Here is an 18,597-nt window from a genome sequence, read left to right on the forward strand (position 1 = left end):
TGGGCAAGAACCCCATGCCTTTCTTAATTTCAAAGCAATTTTATGAGGGCTGGAGAAATTACTTAAGTTACCGGGACCACAGACTCACCCACACAAAGCAGTTTGTTTAAATTAGGGAATTAGCATGGGTAAGGGAGCACTGTGCAGTACAGGGCTGAGACCCAGGACTTGGAAAGGCTGTGGAAACAGCTCTCCAGCATGCAGGAAGGCTCTAGCAGAGTTGAGGCACCACAGAAAATTAGCATCCACTCTGCACTGCCAGTCCAGCACACTCCTGCTCTCACCCAGCCAGTTCTCCAAACCCCACCAACTTAGTGATCAACCAGTGGACTCAGTCAACAGTGAAATCAATGTTAGTGTAAACACTTCAGGTGGCCTTATACTGTTTGTCACAGGCAAATCCTCTGAAAATGAGAAAGGTTTCCAGGGAATTCACACGGAAACCATTTAATGTAAAAAGGTATTTTCATGGTCACTGAGCCAACAGCATCAGCTACCTGGCTCTGTAGAAAAATTTCCCAAAGAATCCCATCACCTAAAGATGGAAGCTGTACTTAGCCTCAGAGGATGAAAAAAGCCCCAAATTCACTGCAGGGCTGACTCTGTAGCTCAGTCCAAGAGTACAAATACTGATGGCACGTGGTGTATGGACACTGCTGGGACAGGCTCTCATCACACTCACCTGGCAGAGCAAAGGACATTCCGTACTAACACAGGCAATGCAACTCCTCGTGGCTGAGCTTCCAGGGGCAGGAACATATAAAAATATAGTATTCTAAAACATTTTCATGTAAGACAGACTTTAAAAGAGGCACATGAAAGATGTGAGAAAGGTGGGTGAAAATAAAAACTATTAAAAAAATCCCTACCTTTTTAAAAGATGATTCTGATTAAGTAACAATTCTCATTAAACAAAAGGTTCTAGCTTCCGTGAAGATTTTCAGTCTTCACCTCAGGAAACCCAATGCAAAAGAGATGCTTGGATCCCCTACAAAAATCAGGCATTATCTTTACCCTTGTCTGTACACAGCATGGAGCAGAGACATCTGACACTCATGGCTCTAACCTGAGGAATAAATAAAACACTGTCCCTTGTGGCTATTTTTAAACAGGGTAAATTTAGAAGGAAGAAGGAGACAAAGGAGTGGAATATATTATTACTTTCAGGGTTTTTTTTTTCAGTGCTCATTGGTTTGTACAAAGGCTTGGCATGTACCAGTAGGGAGACAAGTGCTTATTAAGTGGTAATTTTGCATATGGCTGTTATTGCCATAACAGACACCTATGCAATCTTCCAGTTATGGAGGATTCACTCTTCCACTGCCATATATCTGAACCATTACCTGAACAAAGGCTTCATTTGTCACTCTATAGTTCTGAAAGCCACAGTTTAAAAAGTTAGGGCAATATTCTACAGCAATAGGAAAGTTAAAAGCAAGCATGCAAAGTTTTGATCCTTTCCTATTCGAAACCAGTTTATAAAGTTCTATAGCATAAACTCTAGCTATTCCCAAGGAAATGAGAAAAAAAAAAAGCAGCTTCAAGATGCTGTCCTCTCAGCTGAGACACACAACCCACTCAAGCAGGAAATAGACACAAATAGTGTGTGGATAGTCAGTCTGAGATGTGATGATAACAAGCTGCTGACATTTCAGAATTTTCCTTTGAATAACAGGTGCTGGCTGAGTACACACAATGCTAGAAAGTGGGAAAGAGCTTTTCAGAAGTCATTGCCTTGGATCACAGAACAACACTGCAAGAGACTGACTGCAAGCTGGTACACAACTTGTTGCCAGCCCTATGCAGCAAAAATCAGACGAAAACAAAACAAAATAAACCTCCAACCAAAATCCAAACATCTTTCTCAAAAAATACTTTAGAGCATTTCACATGAGGAGAGAGGAGGCACTCATTATCACCATAGCTAAAAGACTGCAACAGAAAGATCACTAGGCCAGCATGATCCAGAAGGAAAACCAGATCAAGACACAGGTTCCGGCATGACAAGATTTAGAAAGGCCTCTTGGGTCATCCCAGATTCTCCTATCACTTGCACCCAAAATATATCATTACTTCTGTATGTGACAAACTCTTTACACAACAAACCAGTATTTTGTGTCTGCTCTATGCTGCTTTTTATTTCCTTACTTTTTTATTAAACTAAGGAAATGGGATAGACTATTCTGTTTTCAGCCATCTCTAAAACCAGCAGGAGCTGTCCTTACAGACACAGTAATAAACCCCCTCTTTGCAACTTCATTGATCAGTTCCTCCTCAGAAGTGCTGGAGCATGGGAAGAGAATAGGGAAAACATCCATTTGAAGGAAACAAAAGAAAAAAAAAAAAGAGGCTGCTACCTAGACTAAAAACTTAATTGATCTGTGAAGCTTTCTGCTAGTCCTGCTTTCCCAGATGTTTCAGAGTTGGCAGGAAAACAAACCCAAGCCTGTGAGGAAGAAACAACTACTACAGTGGCCTGTTTGAAATGCACTTCCTGACCTCAGATTTGGGGGACAGAACCTTTGGGAGCTTCTCATAAGCACAAGAGGACAATTCACCCACTTAAGTCACCACTGTGACAGTGCTGTGAGTGGTGCAGGAGCAGCAGCTGGCCTTGGCAATCCTGGCTACACAATTCCACATGGGGATCATGCTGGAGTCCTGGGAGCTTGTTCCCATCTAGTGCCAAGAATCCTCAGTTCTTACACTCATTCCAGATTCCTCCTCTTGTTTTTCCTTTTCCTTTGATACTGATTCTATTCACTTTCACCAACCCATACAACAGTGTTAGAGGTGTGTGCCATTTTCCCTGTGCACACAGACACATAATAGCCCCTTTTTTCTCCTATTTTCATCTGACTGTATTTGCCCCCTCCCTACCTTCAGCACTGAACCAGTATCAGGAAACATATTCCATGGTCAGACCACAAAAGACTGAGGAATACAAGTACAGCCTTTTATCCTCCTGAGTTGAAGCAATTCTTACTTTTTTGAGCAAGAATGTCTGCATTTGCACACATGTACGTGACCACAGACATACACACATGCCTCAAGTTCCTCTTGAATACAGCCTCTGAACAAGTCATGTCAGTGTGAAGGGCCTGTGTCACTCTGGGTCTCATTATTTGTTAACGTGCTTTATCGCCTCTTTTACAGAATTACTCCATCTTCAATATCTCCTCTGTTGTTCTTTCCTCCAATGCCATTTACTGGACCCGAGCCAGCAGTCGAAAAACTCTTGCTCCCTTTTGCTCACCTTGAACAAAACACACAGTTACAAAACAAGACAGCAATACACAGATCCACCACCCCAAAGAGAGAGGGCCAGCCCTCTTTCTGGGAGAGATTTGTCTCTCACCAAGATCCACTCTGATGAAGAAATTTTTACAAAAAGGCAAAACAGAAAATAACCCCCACCAAATCTGAAAGGCAACTCTCATTTTAGTTAAAACAATCCAAATCAAGGCTCAATTAAAGCCTTGTTTGTCTCAGGCACAGACACAAGCAGGCAATCTTAGTTCTTCTAGTATTTAAAATTATGAGGAAAGAACTGACAGCACCTCTAACATCCCCTTTTCTGTCTATAACAAGTCTTCTGTTATAGACAGAAAGCAAGAAAGCCAAAATTTGAAAACTGAGATTTACATTTCAGAAAAGTAAGTGTCCCATACAAGAGGAGAGTGAAGGCATGGGATTTCCATTGCTCAGATTAAAATCACACAATACAATTACTCTGCCAGCTCCTGAAAAAAAAAAAAAAGAAAAAAAAATCTCATAAAGTGTACTAGATAAAATCAGCAGCAGTGTTTCCTCCCAAACTGCAGAATAGCAACTAAAGTCCTTTTGACCCATGCTGAGGCTTGCGTGCCCTAGTAATTCTAGAAAATGAGGAACATGACAAGCTGAGCTGTTAGGCCTTATCTATCTAAGTCAGGATAATTACTCTGAAAAAACACCCTATCAGTACAAATCAGGCAGCACAGATTTTCATTTACTCTCAGATACTGCACAAAAGTACCACACCTCCTCTCAGAAGCTTACAACTGACCCAGACATTGTAGGGTAGGAAAGAGACTGTTTAAGGAAGAAAAATAAAAAACTACTCAACAGCAGGAGAAAGAGGATTATCTTGAATGGCCTGCCACTGCTTTTTCAGTGATTCTGGTTTTCATCATCTCTGTTTTACTTTGTAAAGGCTTCAACAGTGATAATAATAGAACCCTATCACAGACTTGAGGAAAAAAAAAAAAGAAATTACACAAGCAGTTATACCCGAGCTTCTGGGAAATCATGACTAGGGCTGTTTGCTGACCCAGCAAATATAGCTTGGGTAGAAACACCTACAAGGAAAAAAAAAGCAAAAAGACACAATAGAAAAACAGCCATGAGATAAAAATGCTTCCTTCTGTGCCATGCTCATCAACCAGTATCCCACAGAATCCTTGCTATCCGTCCTTTTGTCAGGAATTATTTCTCCCAAGGCATACTTCTTTTATTAAGCTGAAGTAAGGAAACAAGGTGAGCCAAGGCCTCAGAATTAAACAGTTCAGTCTTGGAACACTGTTTTCTAGATATGGTATGTCACCTAGTCTGGCTAGAGTTGCAGTGATTGTAATTTAAAATATCTGATATACTGTCATTGTTTCTGGTGGCATTTCCATGAAAACAGATCTAGACACTGGTTCTTCCTTCCCCAAGTAAAATCCACTCTAGATCATTCCCTCACCCTCCCATCAGATTCATGCAATGCTGAAAATTTCTGAGTCTTTATTATTACTATTATTATTTAATTTAAACAAGAGGGAAAAGAGCAGCACCTTTTAAAAAACCCTGTTGTGTGCTACACAGGATAAACAGGTGAGGTTTAAGAAAAGTTAAATTTATATGTACATATACACATATACACTAAACCAAATTAAAACCAAAAAACTCCTGAGGAGGTAATTTTCAACAAGAGATAAGAAAGCCACATCAAGCAAAAGCACAAATTAAGATTAGAGTGCACAATCACATGTAGTGCAGATACCAAACTAGCCTGGGTCCTGGAAGCAGTGGAGCTATAGCAGGACAGAGCTCCATGAGGGCCATCTAATCCCACTCCTTGGCAGAAGCAAGTCCAGAGTGTGCCTTCAGGAGGGTCCAGAGTGTGCTGTACAGGCAGTGCAACAGCTGTCTGCTCTGCCTCCAGCAGTTTTGGCAGATGCCACAAAATGCAGCAAACTAGTGATAACAGGAGATCCAGAGCCGAGCTACAGACTAATTCAGCTACAGTATTTCCATAACAGAGGTTTCTGAATTCCCTCATGTCTCTTGGGTGCTCCCTGTAGGTACTGCCTGCTTCAGTCACACAGCAGACAGCTCCTGATTATGTATTATTTGTGCACTGAGGTTCCCATTCTTTCGTACCTGCACCTTCTCTTGTCTCTCTTCCACCCCACAACACCACTTCTATTTCCTCCAGGCTGACAGGGTAATAAAATTAGGAAGGGGCATGTACATCTAACTAAGGGGAACTGTCAAGAACCAAACGTAGCTTAAAAAATAATCACAATTCTTAAAAAAAAACCCAATTAAAAAACCTGTTCAAGTTCTGCAGACTTCTGGCAGGCTTTGGTCATTTAGCCCAGAGGTCTTTGTCTTCAGAGCCTGCAGGCTAAATTGTCTTGACTGGCAAGAAGCATGCAGTACATGATAAAATTCTGACTGAAAGAAAAAAGTAGTAAGGGCTGGGGGAGAAGTGGTTCTAACATGGAAAGCCCAGACTACAGTAGCAGCTCTTAAGCCACACGGTAGGCTTTCAGGAGGGTGAATTCCTTCCTGTTGGTGCGAGCTGCCCAGATGAAAAGAGCAGCTGCCATGAACTGCAAAGGTGCTGACACACAGGCAAGGCAGAAGGACCAGCCGAATTCACCCTTCACATCCTCGGGCAGAGGCAGCTTCCTATGGAGCAGCTCAATCCCAGCTACATAGCATCCAACGAGGCCCAGTGTGCACAGCCCTGGGGAGGGAAGCAGCAAAGCACAGTGAGCTCACCCACGGAGCTCCAGGGCTACTCTTGAGCTTCTGGAGGAGGATGGCAGGACACTTACCTGCTAGGAAATGCAGGACTCCGGTGGCAATGGCTGGGTAAAGGCTGCGACAGGCACAAGCACAGAGCCCAATCAGAGCTCCAAAGCACATGAGGCCGATGCTGACAAAGGGCAGGAGAAACTGCAACCGCCAGAGATCTGCATGTGAAAAAAACACACCAGTCACCTTTGCTGAAAATGGGCTGGAAAAACATCTTCTCCCACCATCTTAACATTCCCTTCTGTGCTGCTGTTTCTGCTTCATCAGACATTCTACATTCATAGTCAAAAAGGACCAAAGATTCCATTGAAACAGAAAGAAACTAATTTGTTAACTCACAAATCCCTGTACTGCATTCATAGGCAAAATCCTTGCTAACACATCTATGTCTTCCTTTTAAACTTTGACCTACTGCCTGCACAACTGTAAAAAACAATAAATGGTGAGCAAGACCAAGAGAGACAGAAGCGTTCCTCACTAGTGACTGAATTTGAGAAACAACTTTTTTTAATTCTACTTGTTTATCTACCAGAAGTGAAAGACACTTACAAGTCCGATTCAAATCCGTGCCACTGTTGTGATTTCCAGGCTCTATGTACTTTTCTGCAAACTGATCAGAGAGGGAGAAACTGATGCAGTTTGTAGTCATATCAGTTTCTAGGGGTGGAAAAAAAGAAAAAGCTGCCATTAGGTGTCTCCCCTCAATCCTCCTTCCCCCCTTTCAAATCCTCCTTTCCCAATAATTTGAGCTAGGAAGCTCCTCAGAGTTCCATTTGTAAAAAAAAATTACCTCTCCAAACAGATCTGTACATGTTTTCCTATGATATAGTTGGCACAATGTGTCTGTTATGAGGTACTACACTAAGGGATAAGCATTCTAACATGCAGAATCTTCAAGCTTCCATGGATTATCCACAGAGAATTGTGCCATGTGTAACATACTGGCAAAGTAATGTGGTAGCATATGGTGCTGAACTATGTTGTCACATAGTCTTGAGCTCAGGGTCCCTTAACTAAGGTCTGCTTATCTCCATATGCAGAATGTGGTCTCGGACTAACAGTTAAATCAAAAATGGGACAGAAAGGCCTATTTAAGGAACATGAAGGATTTGCTTCTTTACACTAAGTTTCTACCTCAGATTTTACTTTGATAATACTATTCAGCAGAGCTAGTTTAATTGTCTTCCAAAATAAGTATTTTCATGAGAGAGGAAAAAAAAAGTATTTCATGCATGGTTTTTTCTCCACAAAATGTACTTAAAGTACGTCTTTAAGAAGGTTCAAAATGATGGAGTTCACATACAGCAAGTACTCAAAATTAACTTTGAAGCTATTAAAATAATTGTTTGCCACACATTTTATCCCCCAATGATTTGAAAAAATACTACAAATATTTCACTCTATATCCATTCAAGGATTCCAAGGTGTGCTGATGCAAAGGTGGGATATTTGTGATGTGAAACAAGTGAATGACTAGCTAAAAGGCATGAGCACCTCCTCGATAAAGTAGTGTCTTTATTCCATTGCTGGATCCCAAGATCTATCCTAAAAAGACAGTAACTGGTAGAGCAACTATAAAGGTATCCCCAACTGGACAGCTGAGACAAAATAAAAATCAAGTTTGTAAGACTAAATTTAGATCAAGTATCATGTATCAAAACCAGAAACTGCAGCACTGACAGCCACAGACCATTTTGCCCTTTGCTTCTTTAAAAATCTGGACTGTCTTTATTAAAAACCCAACCAACCAAAACCAAAGCTAGAAATAAGCCTTCTGAAGGAACAAAGTGGCATGAATCTGTTCTGAGGAAGTTAGCACACAGCACTGCAGGGAAGCCAGGGAAGTGATAACTGCTCTGGAGATACCTGGTGGGCTGTACCAGTGAGAGTTTTTGGGTACAGTGATGCACCTCCGCCACAATCCAACCGTGCCGTTGCACCGGAAGAGCGCATCTGTGTACGTCTTCTCATCTGCATCTTTGCTGACAAACTCCTCCCAGATGCTTCTCCCAGCCTCACTAACATTCTCGGCTGGGGACTGGGTGTGGTACTCGTACCAGAAGTCGGTGCCGATGGAGGCGGCCATGTAGATGGTGGAGATGAGGCTGAGCACGCAGGCGATCACCAGCGCTGTAGCAAACCGGTTATCCATCATGGCGCCCTGGGTGGGGACACAGGGACAAGTGAGCAACGCTACAGTGTTATCCCAGCAGTGCCATACTCATCAGCCCCCTTCTGCATGGTCCCCTCAGGATATGCAGGCCTTCCTACCTGCTAGAACCAAAGGAACACTGAGCAAATCTTCAGTGCTGGCCAGCATGCACTGGATCTGCCAGTTCCATGTAGGGACAATATCCTGGAGAGTGTGCTCTCCCAGCCACACTGCACTGGCTGCTCGCCCTGAAACAGCAACTGACAGAACACCAACTCATCCCCAAAGCAGATGACACAGCTCACTGCCATTTGTGATCCTGATTGTAGGGAACGTCAGAGACTCCCTCCACAATGCCCAGGAAGAAGACTTAGCTTTCCTTAAGAGATTACCAAGAGTAGAAGTTATTTTTATCCCGCCACCACATACGGCTTTCACAGCTTGTGTTTACAGCAAAGACAAGAACCACAGGCATGCCGAAAAAGCCCTTCCAGGCTGCTCACAAAGGGCAGCCATGCCAAGGTGCTGGAATGCCTTTAGGGAAGAGAGAAATGTATCTAGGCACTAGAGACAGAACATGAAGGAAGCACTGGAAAACAAGTTTGGAAATAATGGTAAATGCTGCAATAATGCTACAATATATACCGTGGTATTTTTGAAGACCTAGAACAATGCAGGGGGGTGCCCTGTTTCATGGGAGCAATGAGGCAAAACTGAAAGGCCTTCATATGTTCCCACCAGGCCTCTGCTCTGTGTCCCTCTCTTAGGATCCTTTGTGGGGTTGTGCTCCCAAATGGCACAAATTCAGGGTCAAAGGAGGCATGGGAAAAACACAAATATCACACATGCTTATGACAATACCATAACTTTAATGAGTAACTGACTGGTAATATGAGAAATGCTTTGTGGCTGCAATGCACCAAAGGACTCCTCTCAGATGCCAGTTGTTCTCATGTGCTTTCTATGCTTGATTAAATTTATGGATTACTATGAATCAGGCTTGAGGCACTTGACAGGAAAAAAAAATTGAAACTAGCTCAGCAGCTAGAGAGGTAGGCTGGTGGTAGGAGCTACTATCTAATCAGCTCGTCTCTTGCTTGTCTCCTCCCTTCTCCCACACACTTGATCAAAATATTTTGCTCTACTTTCTTTGCAACTAAAGGAACCGCAACTGGAAACAGTAACAACTTAAACATCAACATTCACAAGAAAAAACAGTGAAGTGCCTCAAGTCAGACTTGCCAGTAAGAAATTATGAACTAAGAAACAAACAGCAAATTAAAGAACGGAATTTCAAAGGCATCAATGTTTGCTGTTAACAACACCATTCTTATTTCTTTTCCTCTCCATCTGCTCCTCTATTTGTCTGAAACTGGCTTACAAGGGGGAAAAATTATGTGTTCCCATATAATTTCCTATGCTTCATTTCCATATTAAATGAGCCACACTCTCTGCAATATCCATCCTTGAACTGCATCCTTAGCAATGAGAAAGAACAGAAGTGATTTGTGGTGAACTAACAAGAAACACCCATTTAAAATACTGCAAAGTTTGCATACCACAACTTAAATAATAATCTACAAACTGTGAACTCCTATAAGATAATAGAAATATTGAGAGGGAGAACACATCATATCCAGTTTTATTTATGTGGAAAACATAAAATCAAGCCCAGACTTGGAAGCAAATTCTCTGTGCAGTATTTAATCCCTGGCTATATCCCAGTGTCTTGCTCCAGGCACACAGGATATGGGATAAGGACAGCAAGCTGTTGTATAGATCTGACTTCACCATTCAGCCCCACTGAGTCAACTGAGGGATCCCTGCCCCTTCACACACTGCCCCCGAAGCAAACAGAACAAGTAGCACCTGCAGGGCCAAAGCTGCTGCCCAGCTGAGCTCAGAGCTGAGCAGATCATTCTCTGAGCAAGCAAGAGAACAGGCTGCTGAGCAGGCTGGTCTGGATTTTCCACTCTACTGCAATCACATCTACTGCAAGAGGAACTCTCTGCAACACACTCCTCTCTTTAGGAAGGGTTCCCTCTGGGTGGAAGGATCACAAGAACCCACAAGCTTCATCCTCAGAGTAGTGTCTGGTGACAAGGAATGTAATCAGGGCCACTGATCTGTTGTCACTACCTTTCAATATAAATGCTGACAATGACAAAGCCCTTTCAAATTTATACCTAACACAGAGAAAGAAAAGAACTGGCCCAAAAGTCTTACTTTCAGCTACGTATCCCTGCTGCTACATGCAGAGCACTGCTGCTGGCATTATCCCTACCAGATCACCATTAAAAAACAACCACACGCTGGACCAGCCTTCTGTGTGGTGATGTGTTGTGAATACAGCAGAGCTGATGTCAGCTGGCAACCAAGAACAGTTCATAAGCAAAATGAAGGCTTAATCACCAAACAGCAAATTAAAGCTTTGCCCTGTGTTCATTATCCACTTGGTAAAAGGGACATGGCAATCTACTGACACTCAGTCCTTGTAATGTTACTGCAGGCATTGGTAGAGAACAGCCAAGAGGGCTACAGACCCCAAAATCTAGCGAGTGGCTTTGTGTGGCATTTGTCCCAAAATTACTTTCAGTATGGACAGGACAGCGACAAGCAAGGTAAGAGTGGACCTACAATTCCTTACAATAAAGGTCCCCTCAGTGCTTCTGCCAAACACTTCAACTGCTTAGAGCAAAGATGAAGAACTCCACAACACTTCATGCAAAGCTTGAACCAGTTTTTCCTGTCAGTGGAGAAGACTTGACTACTCTGCCCATTCACTGTGCATATCCATTGCACCTTCATCTACAGGAAACAAGCTCTCCCTTAAATGAGGTGTCCTTTAAAAGAGAAAACCATCCTGCCAGCCCCAGGCTGAGCTCAACGGAAGCAGTGAGCATAGTCAGTAAGAAATAGTTACCAGAGAAGACCACAAAGAAACACACTGACTGTTTATGGGATTAATGCCATGCTTTGCAAAAGATTCTGTGCAGAACAATGTGTAGGAGGTACTTTAGAATAAACTTACTTATGAAAAAAATAACACTACTGTTACCAAAGATTACATTAATTATAAAGACAAAGATTGATAACAAATAAGAATGCTTTTTATCCACAGGCTGTCAACAAGAACCTTCATTGTTTTAACAGGTATGGTCATATAGCTCTGACAGGATGTTTTTGCCTAGCAGAAGATGCTATTTCAGACAAATTACATCTGAAACTAAGCTATGCAGCAAATTTAAGATAACACTAGGTAGCTGTAAACAGGCAAAAGTGCTTAATGAGATATTGCAATTATATTAATTTTTTAAAAGAGGTGAGAGACAAAATTTTTACGTTTTAAGAAAATTTTTGAAAAAAGCTCAGAAAAGTGAAGGTAAAGGCCAAACTGGAAGCAATACTCAAGAGAATGACTAAACTGCATGCACTTCAAAGAAGGGAAAAACAAAGGAGACAAGTCAGTAGAGTTGGGAAAGAAAAAGCAGAGAACGGAACAAAAACAAGTATTCTGGCAAAAAATCAACTCTAAGACTGAAGACTGGACAGTCTTTGTAAGAAGTTACTGTACCATGGCAGAAGGGAATACAAAAACATGCATATTTTTATCTTGTTGCTGCGGTCACTCCTTTCAGCCAACAGTGGGTCACCACATTTAAGAAACTCCTTTTACATGACATCACAAAAGAGTCCCTGGTGCATTCTCTCAGGAAACATGACAGCAATCAGAAAGGGATTAAGAAGGCCTGCAAGAGGGTGCAAATATGGGGAGAGGGCTGGAAACAACACCAAGCTGGATCAGGGAAACAAAACGTTAGGAAAGATTGCTACCAAATACTTTTTTTTACCTTCAGAGATGCTCAGAGTCCCTCAGGACACACAGCTCCGATGATTCCAGGTCTCTTCAGATGCACAGCGTTGTTTGTGTCCTGTGGCCAGCGGAGAGCACGAAACGCAAACTTCCCTTTTGCCCAGACTCTTCCATTCATTCAGCTTCTTCCACACCACCAGTTCATAACAAGTGACCTACAAGCAAAGAGCAAACCGAATGGCTGGACATCATCATTTTACTCTGAAATTGCTTCACAGACATCTCCCAGTGCTATCATTAACGAAAAAAAAAAAAAAAAAAAAAAAGCGAAGATGGAGAGGGGAAATTACTTGAAGAGCCCTCAGGCCAAGAGCACCTGTCCCGCAGGATCAGCCCAGTACCGGGCCGGGCCGACCGGGCATCCCCACGGAGCGCGACCGCCCCCGGGGGTCTCGGGCCTCCCAGGCGTCAGCCCCCGCGGGGGGGCAGCAGCTGTGGACCGACAGCAAACCCCAGGGGAACGGCCCGAGCCCTCAGCCCCATTCCCCGTCCCCGCCCAATATCCCCTCACCGCCCGGCCCGGCCCGGCCCGGCCCGGCACCCACCGCCCATCATCGCCGCCGCCGCCGCCGCCTCGCACCCGGCCCGGCCCCGCTTCCGCCCGCCGCGCCCGCCCGCGCGGGGCACGCTGGGCGATGTAGTTCTGCCGCCCCCTTCCGGAGGCGCCGGCCTCAGCACCCCTGGGCAGCCCTTCCCCATGGCTCCTCGCCCTGCCTGTGGGGAAATTCTTGCTCGTGGCCAGCCTGAACCTCCCCGGCTCTGTGTCCTCCCCTCCTGTCGCTGTTTACCTGGGAGAAGAGGCTGATCCCCACCTGGCTGCACCCTCCTTTCTAGTTCTTTCTGTTTCTCTTGATTGCTTGTAAAAAATGGTGATATGACACCCTGGCTGAATGACTCGAGAAAACACCAAGTAAGGGGGGGAAAAAATCGGGAAAAATTGCAAAAATTGGCAACACTGGCTCCATGCCCCAAACTGGCCGTTTCCTTCCACTCCGATGCACAAAACCACGGAAATGACAAGAGGATTCTTAGAAGTGGTCAACAACTCCCATGGCTGAGAGACCAGCCCACCCAGTCTTTGTTTTACAAAACTTCAAACAAGGAAATATTCAGAAAAAAACCCCAGAAACATTGAGGCTTTCACACCTCTCAGGAGTTCTGGGGAACTATCCCGCCCAACTCCTCCGCCAAACAGCCAGGGAGCATTGTTGCAGCCAGGTTAGCAACTAGGATGCAAATGTGAAAGCAGTCATACAAGAAACTTCTTGGGTTTGATGCAACATTAATTTTTTAATTTAAAAAAATCAGAAATTACATTTGATTCAAGAAATTTCTGTCTATATGCCCCACTTTCTGGAATGTGAAGCTGTCTCACCACCACCTCATAATGTAGCTGTCTACATAGGCATATTTTGGGTCTGTTTGGAATTAATCCTGGACTCTAAATACTTGAGTGACTTTTCAGTGACTTGGAAGAAAGCAGAGTATTGCTGATAAACCTCACAGATGACACGAGGGAAGGGTAAATAATGACATGGAGAAGGTACTGGGACAGGGTGACCTGATCGTTTTGCAGCTGGGGCAAGCAAACATGCCTTTCAATAAGGTCATTGATGAGCTCATTAATTTAAAAGCAAAGACTGGAGTCTATACTTACCTGACATGAGATTTTATCCTGGGAAACGAAAAATGAAAAGGAAAAATTGTTGGTGAAGTACCAACTGCCAAGAAGTGGCCCTCCCCCAAAAAACCCCAACTTTCCTGTAACCTCAGATGTACAAACTGAGAAATCACAAGGAGGAAAGATGTGGTATCACATCTAGAATTGCTGCTGACTCTGAAATAGCATGTCTAGTTTTGATACGTTGACAAAATAGAGATAAACCTGAAAAGGGATATGAAAGTCACTGAGCAATTAGAAAATCTCTCTCAATGAAATATATCACCAAGGTCAGCCAATTTTATTTATTGAAGAGGAGCTTATTTAAGGAGTTAAGTTATTGAACTAAGGACTTGCAAGACTATAAAATATGTGTAGTAGCAATAGGGAAGAAAAAATCAGGAACTTCTTTCTGTATACCTGGAAAAGCTATCAAAGCTTGAAGCCAGAAAACATTAAAAGAAAAAAAATTCAACAAAACCCCTGTGTATTCTAAGCCGTGGTAAAAGCAGAGTCTGAACCATTTACTGTAAAGTGCAGTGAATTATCTAACACTGGCACATCTTCAGTTTTTCTCCTAAAAGATCTAATTTCATAAAAATGAAAATCAATTCTGAAAAACTTTGCAGCCACTGCTACTTCCATTATTAAATTAGGCTACAGTGACCTCTTCTTTTTCCTAATCTGCCCTGATCAATGTGAAATGTGCAGCTGCTCAAAAGCATCCAGAGCGAAGAGATGCATTTTCATTTTATTTACTTATAATCAAATACTCTCTGCAGACTTTGCCTGGATGTTTTTTTTTCTGGAAAAATACTCTTCTATATCTAAGAGTAAGCCAATAAAAACATTACAAGTGAATGCACAGGGCCATTCCTTGCAACAACTATCTTTTTTCTTTTTTCTCTTCCTTTCACATCTCCTCAATGTGCCTCAGCAGAACCGCTGGTTGATCTGTTTAGTTACAGAACAGGATCAGTTGGGAAGATTTTACAAGTAAAAGTTTGCTTAATTTACAAGCACAAAGGGAATAATGCTGAGGGCTATAGCATAAATGCTGTTCCTGCTTTTTGCAAAAGTATCTGTGCTAGCAGACCTGGATCACAAGCATTACTAACTTCTCAGTCACTGACAGAGAGTTTAACATCAGAGTGCTGCAAACAGAACAAACAAAACCAAAACCCCAATATGTTGCAAAAAATAATTAAATTGTTTAGTACAAAATGTCTGTAATTTTAGTTCTCACAATCTAAGGAAATAAGTAAACATTTGTAGGAGGTGGCACTGTCTGTATTAAATGAAGCTGACATAGGATGAAAAAAGAACAAAACCCTCTTCATATATCACATTCACATGAGGGGTTATTGATTCAGACCTGAAAAGGCATTCAAAAGTCTCTGCCTGTTTTTTCCAAAACTACGAGTCAATTTACAAGATGCCGCCTCCCACAAGAAATATTCTTTTTGCAATAATAAAAAGGGCAGTTTTAGTTTTAGGTACCATCTATGAGCATTTTACACAGCCTGAGTGAGCAGAAAATCCTCTGATTCCCCTCAGACCTCTCTATGCAGTTTGCCTGGTTTTATTTCTGCCTTCTTTATTTTTCTTTAATATTTTTGTGGCACAGGACACAGTAGTATAATTTTCACAGATAAAAAACCTTCTAGATGTGCTTCTCCCAAATACCATGAATAGCACTGGGGCATTATAATGATATTCATCCTCTATGTCAGTGGTCTCCACACCTTTTTATCATGTACCTTGTCAGTAAAATCTTTTTGAGCAGGCACTCCTAATAATGTAAATATTTTTTTAAGTATACACATGTACTACCACATCAATATATAATGTACATTATAAAACAACAAAAATATAAATTAAAAAAGGATGAGATAAATGGCAAAACCAATAATTAATATTTAAAAATAAGTGTACAAAAATATTTTCTTCCTGCACTGCATTTTCTAGACCGCTGCTCTCAGCATGAAACTATTTCAGTCTATCCTGATGCATTGCCTCAGTGGCCACAATTTTACCTGAATAGGTTCCACCCTTTCCTATTTGTTGAGGGATGAAACTTCCATTAGTTAGCCTTCATGTGGTTGCCTCTGAGCATGCCTTTAACTAGCCATAGCATAATAGGACAGTTTCAGCCAATTTAGCGTAGGCTTTTTGATTTTTTCTTTTTTTAATTAAGTCTGTTTCTTACATGGTTTTTTAAGTAAAATCATTCAGAAATGACTACACTTTATTTTACAGCCAAATGAACCTCTGTCCTTCTCAGCATTTATCACTATTAATAATTTACAGATATGCAGCTTATTTTATCTAGATGACTGTGCTTATATAAAAGTGCATGTACAAGCTGGAATAAAATGACATTTAAACTATCAGTAAAACAGAGGGTGTAAAACAGCAACAACAACAACAACAACAACAAAAGAACAAAAAATAAACAACCAAATAAACCAAATCCACACCTTGCTACCTGAAATGCTTCAATTGCAGAAATTTGTAAGGGGGGGGGTGGTGTATGTAAAAGAAAAAAATCAGCAACACTGCCTACTTCCTGTGAAGATATTTTCCCCACAAATTATGTGACTGCCTACCACAATACACGTATCACAGGCAGTGCAGAACCATGAACAAAGACATGAAAGCTTTTCCCTTGCTGCTGTTGGAAATACCTTCGCATTCCTATGAGGAAGATTTGAGGAATGATGCAAACTCTGACCTGGCAGATCTCACAGGTGCATTTGAGAGAGGCAGAACTGTCAGAGAAACACACAACCTAAGGCAGATCTGGCTAAATACAGGACCACCATCACAATACCTGCTCTTAATGTCTGGTTACAAAAGTTAAGTTGGTTCTCAGGTTCAAAACTATTCAGAACCCAGAAGCTTCATTTTTTTTTTTTTTTCAGAGCTGCATCAAGGGCTGGACAAGATGGGTATCTCAGATTGAAGAACATACACCCGAGCCAAACCAGCAGCTGGTTGCTTCAGCAGAGAATTTTTTTGGGGGAAAGTGTTTATATGTATCTGGTGAAGCCTGGAGGAGGAAAACGCTGTGGAAATACTGGAGTAGGATGAGGAGAGAATAGAGTCTGTCCTCCTGAGCTTTCTGGAACATCTATACAGGGGTGTTAGGAGAGGAATTTCCACCTACTCAGTATTTTTGATAGCTTGGCTCTGTCTCAGGAAAAAGAGATGTGGGAAGAGTAAGACCCTACATGATGCCCTAAGTGAATCACTATCACATAAAAACACCCCAGACTACTGACAAATATGCCTGCTGCTGCTCCACTCAGATAATTATACATCACTTTATTATTCATAAGAATGCTTTAGATTATCTTGACACCTCTTCTGCCCAGATAAGGAAGTGTCACATGTGGAATATGGCAACACACAGTGACATCCCTACGTCTGCTTAAAGCTTTCAAGAAATACACAGCAAATTCAGTAGAGAAGAGTTGGTCCCTCTTGGAAAAGGTTTACTATTTAATTTTTTATTTTAGTGAGTAAGGCTATTATTCTAAAGGGAGACAACATAGTGAGGAATCACAAACACAGGAATACACAGACATAGAAGTATCTTTATGATGCCTTTACGCTTTTTAAAGTTACTCATTTTTTTGTTTGCTCTGAGATAGAGAGGGAAGGAGTGAATTTCAAGGAGTATGAAGTAGTGTGCAATGGAGGGAAGAGAAGTTTGTGTCTGATTTCTAAAGCTTGTAAGTGCTTGTAAGCTCTTACATTCTAACTGCAGAGTAAAACAGGATGGAGATCCACCATTGTAAGAGAGGCAGAACAAGTGTAGAATTGACTGTAGGGTTTAGCTGGTCTCCTGCCCTAGTACTAATGGAAAGAGAATGCCTCTATTTCCCAGTGCTTCTTGGAAAAAAACAAAACTAAACTAAACTAAAACACATTCCTTGAAGCAGCAATAAGGAAAGATCACATAAAATTCACCTCTGCACTGAATTCATCAACCATTGTTTTTGTAAAGTGTAAGCTACTTGGGCACTTTTACACAAGTCTTGGCTGAAAACTGTGTATTCTTTGTACTTTTCAGATGGTGAGAGGATGATTTTTAGCCTGTGTTTTCTTGCAGGTTTACACTTGATGAGTCTTGCATGCAAATTGCAATGTCCTCAATGCAACCTGATTTTTAGAATTTTAGGAGTTTGGTTCTGTGCTTCCTTCTCCCAGCTTTGCCAGGGAAGAAATAAGCTGGCACACAAATCCATTTTGTAACTGACCACTGACAAGTCTCTCATAAAGAAAAAGGCTTGCAGCAACAGTACCTACTCACTGTAATCACCACAGAAGAGACTTTTACATTTCTTTGAAAATAAGAATTGTGTTTCAGGCAATCAGGTGCAGGAGGTTACTTCTAGAATAACAACAAGGCCTTTTACAAATGTATGGAGTCTTTTTTACTCTGAACAGAATCACTGTCTCTTGCTTAGAAGAGAATATAATGATTTTTAGGGTGAATGCTTACAACCCACTTTGATATAGCAGGAGGATGATTTTTAGCCTTGTTATTGGTTACATGTTCACATTTACTTGTGTGGCATACAAATCAATAGTCTTAGCTGGGGTGTTTTTATACACCTTGAGCCTTTTTCAGAGTTTGTGATGGCTGAATTACACTCACTAACTTAATGCTTACACATTCCATGAAAATAGTCAGCTGGAGTCCACTAGTGCCCTACAGCTAGGAACGCAGTTGTGTATAAGTGGGTACTTATTAGATATCAGCATATCACAAGCCAGTGTCCACCTAAATTCTCTTCCATCCAGCAGCCAGTCATTTTACAGCAGCTTCTGCTT

The 18,597-nt window shown here is 41.9% G+C and overlaps 1 protein-coding gene across 3 annotated transcripts; it reads right to left on the minus strand.

Moving 5' to 3' along the window:
* Positions 1 to 4,750: 4,750 nt before the first annotated feature.
* CLDND1 (claudin domain containing 1) lies at positions 4,751 to 12,728 on the minus strand. 3 transcript variants are annotated; one of them, XM_071433341.1, is made up of 6 exons: positions 12,641 to 12,728; positions 12,073 to 12,250; positions 7,936 to 8,230; positions 6,619 to 6,726; positions 6,090 to 6,227; positions 4,751 to 5,998 (listed from the first exon to the last, which is right to left on the minus strand). In XM_071433341.1, the coding sequence occupies exons 3-6, from the start codon at positions 8,222 to 8,224 to the stop codon at positions 5,778 to 5,780; spliced, it is 756 nt and encodes a 251-aa protein (XP_071289442.1). In that variant the 5' UTR covers positions 8,225 to 8,230; positions 12,073 to 12,250; positions 12,641 to 12,728; the 3' UTR covers positions 4,751 to 5,777. The 3 variants fall into 3 exon arrangements, with proteins under 3 accessions (XP_071289442.1, XP_071289443.1, XP_071289444.1); XM_071433342.1 differs by lacking the exon at positions 12,641 to 12,728 and adding an exon at positions 12,386 to 12,556; XM_071433343.1 differs by lacking the exons at positions 12,073 to 12,250; positions 12,641 to 12,728 and having other exon boundaries at positions 8,127 to 8,230.
* Positions 12,729 to 18,597: the final 5,869 nt, after the last annotated feature.

The sequence above is a fragment of the Agelaius tricolor genome, unplaced genomic scaffold, assembly GCF_023055355.1.
Source record: "Agelaius tricolor isolate 1412-34295 unplaced genomic scaffold, bAgeTri1.0.p SCAF_9, whole genome shotgun sequence".
NCBI classification, from domain to species: domain Eukaryota; kingdom Metazoa; phylum Chordata; class Aves; order Passeriformes; family Icteridae; genus Agelaius; species Agelaius tricolor.